Below are 14,580 nucleotides of genomic sequence, written 5' to 3'. Positions count from 1 at the left end.
CAAAACATGTAATATTAGTTCTATCTATATACATATATGTCTAAAATTTATTGATCAAAAGAAACATGAAAAATTTAAAGAAGAATTTTGTGAGATAAATCAATTCACATGCTATTGTCATGAGAAGACATCAAAATAATATTTTTTGTTGGAAAAATCATGTATATAATTTGATCAATGGAACTTTTCAAATTCTTTGACTTAAAATTAAATAAGAGATGTTTTGAAATGTTTGAACTTCATTTGTTTGAATGACTATTTATCTTTCATTATATCTTTATTACATTAAAGTTTACTATCTAATTATTTATTAAAAGTACTTTTACATTTTAAAAAATAGAAAAAATATTTAAGTGAAGGGTAAAATGGTAATTCAACTTTGAGGTTAGGAGCTTCCCACTTATAATAATATATATGATATGATATGATATGATGATAAAAAGGGGGAAATTGTCCATTATAACAAACTATCAATTCAAATAAATGTTTTAAATACAATTTCATTTAACTCTAATTCAAAATAAACTTTTTGTCATTCGCCTCTCTCCTCTGAATCTCGCTCGCCACACTCAGTTCTCTCCCTCACTTCTCTCACTTTATACAAACACAAATGTATAAATTGTATTTGAGTTTGTATAAGCAAGAGAGACTATATATACATATACAAATACATATCTCTCCGTCCTATACACTTACATTATACAAATATAAATTTTTTCTTGCCCAGTTCTCATTTGTCTTTTCTCTCACTTTATACAAACACAAATTATAGAAATAAAATGTATAATTAGTGTCCGTATAAAGCGAGAGAGAGATTTTGATATACAAATACAATTTTTTTTAACTCGATTCAATTGTATACAAATTTAAATTTTATGCAGATATACAAACACAATCATTGATACATATACATAGTAATTACATTTATATAATTATCTAACCGATATACATATACAATTTACCTATCTCCTCTCTCTTCCCCCTCTCGCTCGCCTCGCTAAGAGGCTCCTCTCTCTCTCTCTCTCTCTCTCACACACACACACACAATCTCTCTCGTCATTCTATCTTAACATAGAGAACATATACATATACAAATATAATATTTACTATGGAGCTTTTGATTTGTATCACTCTTAAAATATCTAAGGGGTTCTAGAATTTTCGATAAGCCTCTTGTAACTCTAGATTTTCTCCCCTATTTTGATGCCGAATTTGAAAAGCAAAGTGGCTGAACATGACACGTTGCACTAAAATAGTAGCCTGCACTAAAATAGTAGCCGACAAAATTCAACAAGTGTTTTTCACTAATCGAAGAAGTTTAAAGAGTTACCTAAAACATTTCTAACAGAAAAGAATCAATACGATATGCACATACCAGAAAAACAAAAGATGAACATCAAAGTTGATTTATCTCATTAAACCGTTTGTATAAGATTAAGTTTGAAACAAATAAAGATATATGTTTTGGTGACAATAGTTGAATTAACAACAATTATATCCCTAGAAGAATAACGAACAACTGCATTCTTCTTACATTTGTTCTGTCTTTTGCCTTTGCCATCCATCTGACTTTACTTCAACTCCAGTTTTCTCGCAAAGAACTCTTATGCCTAATTATTTGATGCTTAATAGTTCTGAAGTACATTTCATTATCAATATCCATAACATCATCTGGATCTTGATTAAAAAGACTAGAAGAATTTTCTTTAGAAAATCTGATGACAGACAATATAGTTGCAGGGGTATAATAGTTCTCTATGTCTAATGTTTTGGAAATATTATCATCGTGGATCATATCAGAATTTCTAGTAGTGTGTAGAATGCCACTTGATAATGTAGAGTGCTGCAATTTTCTTCAACCAAGATTTTCAATTCTTCTATTGGGGTTCAAGAGATACACTTAGATTTGTAAAATCAATCGTCTTTTATTTATGTAAGAAAAAGTAAATGCACAAATATTATGAAAATACGGAGAATTCAAGTTTACAAATATGTTGTCCGGAGCTTTGAAATTTTAGTAAAACCTCTCATATAAATATCAGAGGATTCCTTCAATTGATGATGAAACAAGAATGATCCATTGTAGATACAAAGATTTTCATGCGATTGGTGGATGTTGTAAAGGTTAAAAGGTCTTTCTTGATATCTAGACAATTGTGTTGCTAACATGCCCTCATTATAAAAAAGATTGAAAGACTTCATACCTTTGATGGTCTCATCCTCAACTCCCATTGATTTCGTACTTTTAAGATCACTTATAGTATTTCCTTTTTGAACTAAGCCGATAACAACTTTTTCAATTTTATGATTTTTATGTTGAAAATTTGTGTTCTGCATAATAGAAAATTTATCATGACTTGATATTTCAACATTGTAGGACCCCATCTCGTGGGGATAGGAAATGACACTTCCAGTGAATTTTAAAGTTTGGTTGTTCGGTCCTTAACTTGTGTTGTTACAATATTACTTCTAAGCAATCCATAATTAACATAAGATTGATTAAAATTGGTTGATCCTGAATTTCTTGATGGAAATACTCCTTGGGTTTAAGAATAATTCTTTCATGCCAATTTGTGAACATCCTAATATTACATGTTGGTGGCATATAATTTGATGCTATTTTTTCTGTAACCTTTAAAGGCCATTGATTTTTTTGTAGTATTGAGCTATGATTGGGTTGATGTTGATGAAATTGGATTTTGAATAATTCCTTTCATGTCAATTTTTGAACATCCTCATATATATTACATGTTGGTGAAATATAAGTTAATCCTCATATTAGATGTTGGTGAAATATAAGTTGATTCTCATATTACATGTTAGTGAAATATAAGTTGATCCTAATATTACATGTTGATGAGATATAAGTTAATACTTTTTTCTGTAACCTTTAGACGTCATTTATTTCTTTGTGATAGTGAGATGTGATAAAACTATTTCTCTTGTATTGCTTTGTGGAAGATTACTTACACTTTTTTGGATGATTTTGCAAATGGAAAGCTCTCTATTTATACTATTTCCTAAGGTATTAGTGTAAATAACAATTACTTTACAAGTACCTACAATATTTACACTTTAGTTCACATTCTAGAATTTTCTACAATTCTAGGAAATTCCCAAGTTTTTTTGAAAGATCTAAGGGGTTCTAGAGTTCTCCATAAGTCTCTCTGTAATTTTAGATTGTTCTCCCCTATTTTGTTGCCGAATTTGAGAAGCAAAGTGGTGAGACATGACACTTTGCACTAAAATAGTAGCCTGAACTAAAATAGTTGCAAGCAAAATTCAACAAGTATTTTTCACTAACCAAAGAATTTAAAGAGTCACCTAAAACATTTCTAACAGAAAAGAATCAATGCATTATGCATAACCAAAAAAACACAAAAGATAATCATTAAAGTTGATTTGTCTCATTAAACCGTTATATAAGGTTAAATTCGAAATATGCAAATATATATGTTTTGATGACAATAGTTGAATTGATAACTATTATCTCTAGAAGAATTAATATTTCAAATGAACAACTGACACTCCTCCCAATTGGCACTCTCCCCTGCCTATCCTTTCTTCTTTGCTTCTCTCATTCATCCGACTTTACTTCAATCCTAGTTTTCTCGCAAAGCACTCTTGTTGCGAATTGTTTGATCCTCAGTAGTTCTGAAATACCTTTCATCATCAGCATCCGCAATATCACCAGGACTTTGATTAAAAAGACAAGGACGATTCTCTTTAGAAATTCTAATGACAGGCAATATAGTTGCAGGGGTGTAAGAGCTCCTCATGTCTAATGTTTTGGAAATATTATCATTCTGCATCATATTAATTTTTGAACCAGAACTTCTAGTAGTGTGCAGAATGCCACTTGAAGATGTAGACTGTTGTAATTCTTTTATGTCAAGTTTTTCAAGTGCATGAGCCTTTCTTTTCTTCTGTTGGGGTCCAAGAGTTATGCTTTGATCTGTAAAATTAACCATCTTTTATTTGTCTGAGACAATAGCAAATGCACAAATTATATGAAAATGTGAAGAATTCAAATTTACCCTTAGAGCAAGAAACATGTTGTCGAGAGCTTTGAATTTCAGGAACATTACTCGTATGAAAACCAGAGGATTCCTTCAACCGATGATGAGGCAAGAATGATCCATCGTAGAGAAACGGTGGGTGGATGTTGCAAGGGGTAAAAGGTCTTTTTTGTGTTGCTAACATTCCCTCATTGGAGAAAATATTCGAAGACCTCAAACCTTTGATGCTCTTGTCCTTATCTCTCATTGAATTCGTACTTTTAAGGTCACTTATAGTCTTTCCTTTTTGAACTGGGCTAATAACAACTTTTCCAAATTTATGATTTTCAGCTAGATGGTAAGGTTGAAAAGTTGTGTCCTGCGCAATAGGAAATTTCATAGGACTTGATATTTCAACATTGTGTGACCCCCATCTGGGGGTAACAGGAGAAGAAACTTGCACTGAATTTGAAAGTTGTGTTGTTTGATCCTTCACTTGTATGGTTGAAGTATTACTTCTGAGCAATCCATCACTAGCATAAGATGTATTCAAATTGGTTGATCCTAAATTTCCCCATGGAAATACTCTATTTTGGGTTTGGGGATAATTCACTTTATGCCAATTACTGAATATCCTCGTATTAGTTGGTGGTGACATATAAGTTGATGCTTTTTTTCCTGAAACTTTTAAAGGTTGTTGATTTATTTGTAGTATTGAGTTATAATTCAGGCCAATGATTGAGTTGATGTTGATGAAACTATTTTTCCTGGATTGATCTAATTGAACCAAATTTGATTGTCTTCCAGTCGAAATTACTTCTTTCAGTAAAGATCCACTTGATCCAACCCCATTGACCTTGAGAGGCTCACAACTTTTATTGTCCTTCAGTATAGTCGGCCAGTATGGAATGTTATTTCTTTGAGTTGGGTCATTATTAACATGTTTTTGAGCATTTGTGAAGCTTCTTAGAGTTTGACGTAACTTGTCTTGATATCCATTTTCTGAGGGAGAAACCGCCATCCTCTTACCCTTATCCATAGGTGATGCACCTCTATTTAGCTCCATGGGCATATTATTCACTGAAATTAGTTTAGCGTTCATAGAACTTCTTCCCTCATTGAATTTTCCACTCAACAATTCGGTCATCAATCGCACTTTTTGAGTTTTATGACACTTTGCAACATTTGCAACATCTTCCTGCAAATCCCACCTACTGTGTTTTCTTAGATTTGCATCACCTCCTTTTGATGTTTGATCAATTCCCTTTCTCAATCTAAGAGAAGGTGATCCAATTTTGGCTCCTGCACTTCCATCGACTCCATCTTGGGAAGGAAGTTGCTTTGAGGGGTTACTGCTTAATCCAAAAGGTGAATATATAGTAATGTCTTTCTTTTACATCTCAGCAACATATTGATAGTATTGCAAAGAAATTAACTAATAAATATATTGATTTATTTCCTTTCCAATCTAAAGAGGAGTTAATTTCTCCAGTAATCACTCAACCATTAGTTTTTTCTCCAAAATAAGTCACTTTTTATTGAAAAGAAAAAGGAAAATGATATTCTGAAGTAGTAATTATTAGTATAGTGAAGTAATTATATGAGAAATCAACCCTGAAGAGAAAATTAATTTTTTTTTTCACAATTTATTATCTAGACATGAATATCAATGTAGGGATAAAGGAAGATGATAATGTGCTCACTAGTATCATGAAGAGAGTAGTATGTCACAAGAAAGATTTTCGATGACTTAATTATGCGAATAGAAAGGGTAAAAGAACTAATTTAGTATAAAAAAATAACAAAAGAGACTAACCGTATCGAAAGATGCTGAGTTTCCCTACCATTCATTCTTACTGGCAATGGAAGATTAAGATCAATAGGTGAATCACTTGCATCATGAGTACCTCCTTCACTTGATGTCTCCATCTAACTCAAAGAACAAATGCATAAAATCCAATTATAATCATACTTTAATATGTACAATAAATGATGTTTGTATCATAATTCAAACATATCATTAATGATATATATAGATTAGCATGTGTTTCATTTTAAGCTTTTCTAAATTCAAAAATTATATGATACAAATTTAATGCAATAGTAATGATATGATTAGTACACATTTCATTTTAGTGAATTGAGTTTGAAAGTCTTTAATGAATCTTAATTCTCATTCAATCAACAAGCGTTACAACCAAACAAATGCCTGAACAAGATCAATGAACCTTTAAAATGAACAATATAAACATATGTCAGTTAATTTCAAGCTAGTTTAGAGTTTTCTAAGTAAATTCATTAAAATTGATAAGTTAAAAAAAAATCATAATTTTTTTTTTCAAAATTCACATAAAAATCATCATCGCACAAAAATTCATATCGGATCTAAGCAAAAGTTATTTATGATAAACCCCATAGACGATAAAATCAAAGCTTGAACAAAAATTAAATTAAATTTCATAGGTATAACAAAACCTAAAAAAGGAAGTATACAAAAAATAATTCATAAACCAACCACATGACTTGTGACAATTATTTTCAAGCTAATTAAGTGTTTTTAAAAGCAAATTAACTTAACTTGAATAGGTAAAAATGGAAAAAGCTTTGCAAAAAAATAAATAAATTAAAATTCACATAAAAAAACATTATAACTAAATCACGCACCACTAAATTCATATAAAAAATTAAAAAATCCATCCACAAAAATTCAAATGTCGAATTGGGATTTTCCATGGCTCCGATGATTTTAATAAATTCAAAGAATAATTTCACAAGTTGAAAAAATTAAAAAATATTTTAACTAAAACCACAGTAAAATGAAACAAAAAAACACACAAACAATCAGAGATGAAGAGAAAAGGATCATACCTTTCACCCAAATCAAAATCTGAGATTAGAACACCCAAAAATGGATCTTGGATTAAATCAAACGGAATTTAAGATTAGATTAAAGAGAAACCCTAATTTTAAGAAGAACTCAAATTCTAGAGAGAGAGAGAGATAAATACTTTTAAGGATAAATATAATATGAAATTAAAAGGCACAAAGAAGATATTTATATAGAAAAAATGAAGTGTTAAGACATTAAATATTTTATTCCTTTTTATATGTAAAATTGCTTGCATTTAATTCTTTACAAAAAATTTCAAGAATTTGACCAAAACAATCCTCATCCAATCAGGAGAAGCCACGTCACTCACTAACTGCCAAAACCCTAGTCAAAAAATAGTATAGTGGTATGTGACACGTGCAAAAGTTTTTTTTTTTAATAAGAAAATAAGGAATAAAACTCCTAAATATATGCGGCCGTTGTAAGCAAAATGAAAAAGAAAAAAATAATAATTCTGAAAAAATAACCCTAATATTTAATAATGAGAAGGTAAATGAAAATCAATAAACAGAAAAGGAAAAAAATAATTACTGATTTTATAAAAAGAATAGTAGAAGATATAAGTGGCGCACTCTTTAAAATATAGAACAAAACAATAATAACAATAATAATAATAACGATAAATTATTTATGATAATAAGAATCCAATATTTGTGTAATTATGGTTTCTCCTTAAATTATATTATATAATTATAGCAACTTGTTTATTTTTTTTCTAATAATATCTTCCCCAGATTTATGTACATTTTTTTTTTATATAAAATAAGAGGGGTTTATAACATATATATACTTGTTACGATCTCAATGATCGTGAGAGGTCTCACTCTAAATTTTAATACGAGAATCAATTATTCCAGCAAATAGTTAACAAACAAACAATTAAAATAGTAGTCTCATTAATTAAAGTCAATATTCACAAGTGTTGATGGAAAATGTGAAGAAATAATTTTTCTAGAAAAACATCTAATGTAGCCTAGAATATAGAGATGCAATCCCAAAATAGAAAAAATCCAAGTCCGAACAATGAATTTGAGAAAAAAATATAATCTATGGGCAGTCCAAAAGAAGCAAATCACCTTTAGGTTCAGGAAACATGAAAATCACAATTGAGGTCACACGATAATAACCGAAAATATATCATGTACTTAACAAAAATAAGTGCAATATCGTCTAAAAAAAAGTATCAATAGGATCATAAACCAACTCCAAATATATGAAATATGAACAAATAATTCATCACTCTCAATCAACATAAATTAGGTGCGATACACGAACCAATCAATATCAATTATATATTTAATACACTCAAATTACACCTTTAAAAGAAGTATAAAGCGATTATATTGTTGCCCAAATAAAGAACCTAACAAAAGTTAGGATCGATCCCATGAGGAGTACGATTCAAACTTAGGTTAATTGTTACTTGTGCTCTTAATCAAGTATTTCCATGGGTGGGGTGCGGCGGGGTGGGGGTTGTAGAACAATAATTAATTGGAATATTTTCAAGTAAGATGTAACACTCCGAAAGTTTTTAAAATTAAGATCGAAATTAATTTATAACACCTCATAATTATTCTCTTAAAATTTGAATCTTTCGTGTAACACCTCAGACTTAGAAAAAGGCTAAAGAAGGCTAAGGGGCAAGTCCATGAACCTAAAATAGAGCATGGACCCTTCAAAGAACCTGAACAGTCCGTTTAGGGCAGGTAGCCGAACCATCCAGGTCTGTCAGGATTAGAGTTACCTGGACGATTGACAAATTCAACACGTAGTTATTGACATTTTAAAAAAATCCTAACAAAATAACTTCCCACAATCTAATTGTGAAATTAGCTACTCATAGTTATTTGATCACACAAATAATGATTATTGAGTTAAAATAAGCCATGAACTTATTTCAAAATATTGAATGGAGCTTCAAAGCAATAATCAAATATCAAAGATGTAATTTAAATCACAAATTCAAGAATTATTGCAAAAGTAGTTCACTAATAATTCTCAAATTCCAAAATGAATATAATAACATAAATATAACCTAGGTAGAGTATTTATAGACATCTAATCTTAAACTAAGCAAATCTAGGAAAAGTAGTATTCAACATTTTCTACGACTCATGATGTACGGACCGTAGTTTCATATACGGTTCATGGAATCTGTTTGTGAAAACAATAATCAATCAATCGTCAGATGCTCTTATTCGGATGGGACCTACAGTATATTAGGGCTGTTCAAAATCGAATCGAAACCGATAAGCCGAACTGATAAAAAAGTTATTGTTTTAAATTATTGGATTATTGGTTTAGTGATTTTGATGACGGTTTTCATTTTCTTTGTTATCGGGTTATCGGTTTAAAGTTTTTTCTGAATGGGTTAACCGATAACCCGATAGTAAATTAAATAATAATATTTATACCATTTTGTATATAAAATTTTCGACTTAGAGTTTAATTTCTTATTTTTATTTTTGGTTGTCTCAAATACTTGATTATTCTACAATGTAAAAGTGTTTGTTTTTGAGCAAGATGTAACTTGTGAACTCAAGTGCATGGTTTATTTGGTTAGTCACCTTGTTTCTAAGTGATTTTCAATGTTTTTTCCTTTGTGTCAAATCTTAACGGTTAAATCGATTAATCAATATTTTAATGGTTCTATAACGATTTAGCATCTCTACAAACCGATAACTAATAAGCCAACCCAATAAACTTCAAAACCAAACCGAACTGACCGATACACAACTCTACGATACATAGACCAGTGTATGGTTCATCCTGGTCAATTGGTCTGATCCCTAAATCTTTAACTCTAACTTTTATGTACGATCTCTAATCTACAGTTTGTAGAAGCTTCTATGGCCTGTCATTTGCCTTTATGATCTCAGACTAGACTTCACTTTTCATAGTTCTCATTCTACGGTTTTGTGGTCTAGACAATAGCTTGCAGAAAATAAAATCAGCCAAACCTATTATTATTCGAAAGAGACCTACAATCCATAAATTAGTGTACGGTTCGTCATGGTCAATCGTGGTTTGAGCCCTGAATCTTCAACTCTAACTCTAATGTATGGCCATTCATTTACGATTTGTAAAAGCTTCTATAGCCTATCATTTGCCTTCATGGAGACTCGTAGAAAATAAAAATACATGTGCTAACACTGTCTTCTCTACTTAAGCAGCCAAAACCTATTTTATGCAAATCAAAGAAAAAATACGATCTTCTCTACTAACAAATGTTCAAGAAACTTACAAAATTGTAAGTGTAAAGCATTATAAGTACTGTAAAATTGTGGTCAATTAGGTACCCAAGTCAATCAATAGATATTCCATATCAGGCATGGTATTCAAACTAATCGATAATCTATATCAAGTGTAATATTCGAGTCAATCGAAAATCATAGACATCACATAATCACAATAAAAATGAATACAACCACACTTTAAAGACTATAAACAATTAATATAAATTCATTTCATGAAATTGACAATAAGATATTATTTCACATTCGTCCCTTTTTTATTCCCTAACCCTGTGTTGTACAAGAATCACTAAAAGAATCGTTAATATAAATTTAGAAATACTTCTACCTCGAATCAAACTCGAATGCTATACTGGTTCTTGTTACGAAACTTTAGCTTGTTCTTTGTCACAATCTTCACTAGTAGTAAGTGACACCTACACTCATCTTTCCGTGGGAGAACACATCACTTATCCAACCCAAAAGTATATCCGTCAAACATAAATAATTTAAAATAAAAACGAATTCAATTCCCATAAAATAAATCATTTATCAAAATATATGTGAAATTAGACCCCTAAATCTAAAAAATCACAATACCCAAATTCTAAGTATCTAAAATACAGAGGATGCAACCCCAACTAAGAAAACATAAGTCTAACATCTAAATATTTGTGTCCGAAAAGATGGAAAACTAGATAAGAAGGAATCTATAACAGTCTGGAAAAAATATCTCACTCTTGAATTCGAATTCACGTGTCTCTCAACTAAGGTCTCAACAACCGCTTACATATGTCCTATACTGTTTTGTAGTTACCATACTAGATTGATTTTGGCCCGTGTCTAGTTTCCTACGTAACATTAGGCTCATGTAATGAGAAACTTATCTTCCCTCCCTGCCCACTATACCATCAATTTTCCAAAAATGTTTTACTAAATATTCGATAGAAATTAAAAGTACTCGATGATACCATGATTGCTCTAATTGTAAGATCCCCTTCTTTTTTCCTAGAAGTTTGCTTAAATCAACAAAGTTCTACCTAGTAACACCTAATCATGTGTGTGAAAAAAAGTTTTAATTCCTCTCTATCGAAGAATTTCAGGATCACCACTCGAACCGTCTATCTAAACAGAAATAATTTACTCCCATTTTTACTTTGATTTCATGTGTGGAAATTAGAGATTGTTGGAAAATATTTGTATAATTTAAGACCATGCTTCTTTTCTCATACATTTCTCGTCTCTTTCATAAAAGATCTTATTAGTGATGCGAATCTATGATACTTCTTTCGAAGTCTAAATAATTTCATCGAATGACATTAGGTCTTTGAAAACTAACTAAACACACAAAAAAAGCACAAACTATCCAAAATCACCAGAACCAGTAAAAACAAAAAGGTTCCAAGACATTGAACCCTCAAATCTCAATCCAAATTTTAATCTACTGTAACCACAAATATAAGCGAATGAGGCTTACTCAATTTAGGGGCGTACAAAACTGAACAGAAAATCAAATCAAATCACAAATTGAGAAAAAGAATCCGATTAGTAGTTGGTTTGGTGTTGAAAAAAAAAATCTGACTATATTTGGGTTGGGTTGGTTTTAACTCAAAAAAATCAACTCGAGACCAAACTAACCTGACATTATATATATAATTTAATATTTTATTTTATATATAAAAATATTTATTTTGATATAATTTTTAAATATTTCTTTACTTTTTATAGTTTTTAATCTTTTAATATATTATTTCAAGTTTGAAACATGAAATTTTGAATGGTTCCATAAAGATTATATTTCACAAATGTTGGTAACTATAATAAAACTTAAATCAAAATTAAATTAATACTAATGCAAAAAGAAAATCAATTTAATCCTAAAAATGACAATAATATTGAATACTTAATTTGTTCTTTGTTTTTACATTGGTTTCGACAATTAAACTACGTAATCTAATTTTAATTTTCTTTAATATTTAGTCATGTAACTAATATTTATTTAACTTACTTTAGCATGATTTAATAATCATTTTCATTATGACTTGTATATATATATATTGGGTATTTTAGTGTCATTAATCATATCATTGTTTGTGTTATATTCTTAAGAAACACCTTAGGTAGTTATAATTGTATTTTGATCGGACTGAAGAAGTATTTGAAGTACAAGTAAATTAATGATTGTATGAATACTTTAGAGGAAAAATCCAAAAAAACTTGAGGTTGAAAAACCTGAGTTTTATTGGTTCGATTTATAGTTATAAAAAAGATCCTACACAAATAATTTGATTTGATATTTGAAAAATCCGAACCAACCCAACCACATATACTCTTAAGTCTCAATCGATGTCCAAAGGCTACAAATCGATCACAGCAATCTGGACACGACACAATTACATTTACACAAGACAAAAGATCCAATCACATACAATAAACATTACAGTCTAACATGCATAAAGAAATACACAACTCACACTAACAAAGTTTGAACCTTTTTGTACATATACAACACGCATTGCGAAAATCATCCAGATTTTGATTTAAATGAAAGAGAAAGGATAAATAAAGAAGTAAGTCGTTATTGATTAGAAACATGTTATCTACAGATTAGCTATCGAAAACTTATCCCACAATGTGTATATATCAACTAAATGATAGGATAAGTAATTTCATACAATAAAAAAAAAAACTTATCTCAACACTATTTTAAGTTATTCCATAGCTGACTATCTATTTTTATCCATAGACTAAACAAATAAATAAAACAATATATCAAACACCGAAAATTTTGAAAAATATAAGCAATAGTAAACAGAGATACTCAATCCTCGATCGATCTCTTTGTTTTCGCCATTCACTCTTCCTTTTTCCATTTTCTCACTAACAAAATCCTCAAACTTAGAAACACAGTCATATTAGTGCACCCTCCTCCTACTTCATTTAGCACCCAATGATCCCCTTTTTCTTGTGGCAATATTGACCATATTGCAGCTGATGACATAAATAATGTTGAAATATTCTACATTACTTTGTGTGATTTTGACACTATTACTTTCATCATTGTTCATTCTCTTTGAATGGGATAACACTAAAAGGGACATTAACAGTTCCATCTGCCAGGAGGAGTAACACCAGCAGCAAATGTCACAATCCATTATACATGATCACAAATGCACATAATTGGTCTTCTCATGGAATCCACATACAAATTTTTAGAAAATAAGAGGTTATTTAGACTTTTTTACATTAAATTCTGACTAATCCCGATATAGGGTCGTCATATTGGTCCAACTAGCTATAGCACCTGCAAAATTGTCCCGCTATAGCGATATGTTTCCCTCTATATATAGCGGCTAGCATGAAATCAGAGACTCAGAAACCTTTCCGAAAGCTCTTATTTCACAACATACATTCGAACCTTGACATTTCAAAATAACTCATTCACTCCAAATTTGAACTTTTGATTTTTAGTTTATTTTTCTACATTTTGGATCTAAATTTAAATGCTCAGAAACAATTTTATCTTCCCAAACAACATAAAATAATAATAAAAACTTAGATGTGAAAAACATTTAAATTAAGTAAATTCATAACCCATCTGACTTAGTATTCACCAGAAAAAAAGTTACCCCAGAAAGAATCAAATCTTTGTTAATCTAGTTAAGAGATATTCAACAATTCCAAGCACCACTTAACTGTTCGGTTATGGGTCTTTTTTCTCTTCCTATGTGGATAAATAAAAGCCCAATTTGGATCAATTTATTTTTGCCCATAGGCCCATTCTTATTAGGCAAATATAAGCCCATTTAGGTCTTATTTTCATATACACAGAGAGTTTTTTCAGCAGCCAAAAAGAGAGAAAAAGAGCAGTTTTTCGCAGTCAAAATTCAGACCTAACAGCCAACTTTAAATTGCGATTTCTGCTTCGTTTCTTGTCCGATTGAGCTGATTTTTGGACAACATATTATCTTCATCTCAATCTTTGATTAGGAACTGACAGAGTTAGATTTGGTGGCCTGCAGCTTCAGTTTTGCTGTCGTGAATAGTAGCTGCGAAATTGGTGATTTTGCTCCTTTAATTCTCTAGATTTGGTGCAATCTTATTTTGTTGTTGCTCGTTGTTTGGCACTTGTTTTGTGGCCAATTTTGGAGAACAATATTGTAACTCTTGGTGATTATAGTGGAGCTTTTGATCCCGTGATTTTTTACACTTCACATCGAAGGGTTTTCCACGTAAATCTTAGTGTCTTGTGTGATTGGTTTATTATTGTCTTGTTATATTTATTTGGTTGAATTACTTGGTTCAAATCGAGAAGGGAAAGTATAGACTTGGGTATTCTTCCCGTGTTATCGCATTCTTTGTTAGTGCCTTGTCTTTCCCAACATTAACCTTCCTGCATGTTTTATTTTCTAAACAATATATATTTTTTTTTTGGGTACACAAATTTATTAAACTAACT

General features: G+C 30.3%; 1 protein-coding gene across 1 annotated transcript; it reads right to left on the bottom strand.

Annotated features, from left to right (window-relative positions):
* Nucleotides 1–3,385: 3,385 nt before the first annotated feature.
* On the bottom strand, nt 3,386–12,805 carry LOC104648859 (uncharacterized). The gene is made up of 4 exons (XM_010326869.3): nt 6,867–12,805; nt 5,815–5,927; nt 4,038–5,350; nt 3,386–3,955 (listed from the first exon to the last, which is right to left on the bottom strand). The coding sequence occupies exons 2-4, from the start codon at nt 5,925–5,927 to the stop codon at nt 3,603–3,605; spliced, it is 1,779 nt and encodes a 592-aa protein (XP_010325171.2). The 5' UTR covers nt 6,867–12,805; the 3' UTR covers nt 3,386–3,602.
* Nucleotides 12,806–14,580: the final 1,775 nt, after the last annotated feature.

This window comes from Solanum lycopersicum, chromosome 8 (genome assembly GCF_036512215.1).
Source record: "Solanum lycopersicum chromosome 8, SLM_r2.1".
Taxonomy (NCBI): domain Eukaryota; kingdom Viridiplantae; phylum Streptophyta; class Magnoliopsida; order Solanales; family Solanaceae; genus Solanum; species Solanum lycopersicum.
This window is presented reverse-complemented; position numbering and strand designations above follow the sequence as displayed.

What these genes read in the sequence shown, in the direction of transcription:
- LOC104648859 (XM_010326869.3), bottom strand. Translation starts at nt 5,927, where the DNA reads ATGGAGACATCAAGTGAAGGAGGTACTCATGATGCAAGTGATTCACCT. An exon ending in ACTCAGCATCTTTCGATACG is followed by an intron (nt 5,351 to 5,814) that starts GTTAGTCTCTTT and finishes TGGATTAAGCAG; the next exon opens with TAACCCCTCAAAGCAACTTC. An exon ending in ACATGTTTCTTGCTCTAAGG is followed by an intron (nt 3,956 to 4,037) that starts GTAAATTTGAAT and finishes TTAATTTTACAG; the next exon opens with ATCAAAGCATAACTCTTGGA.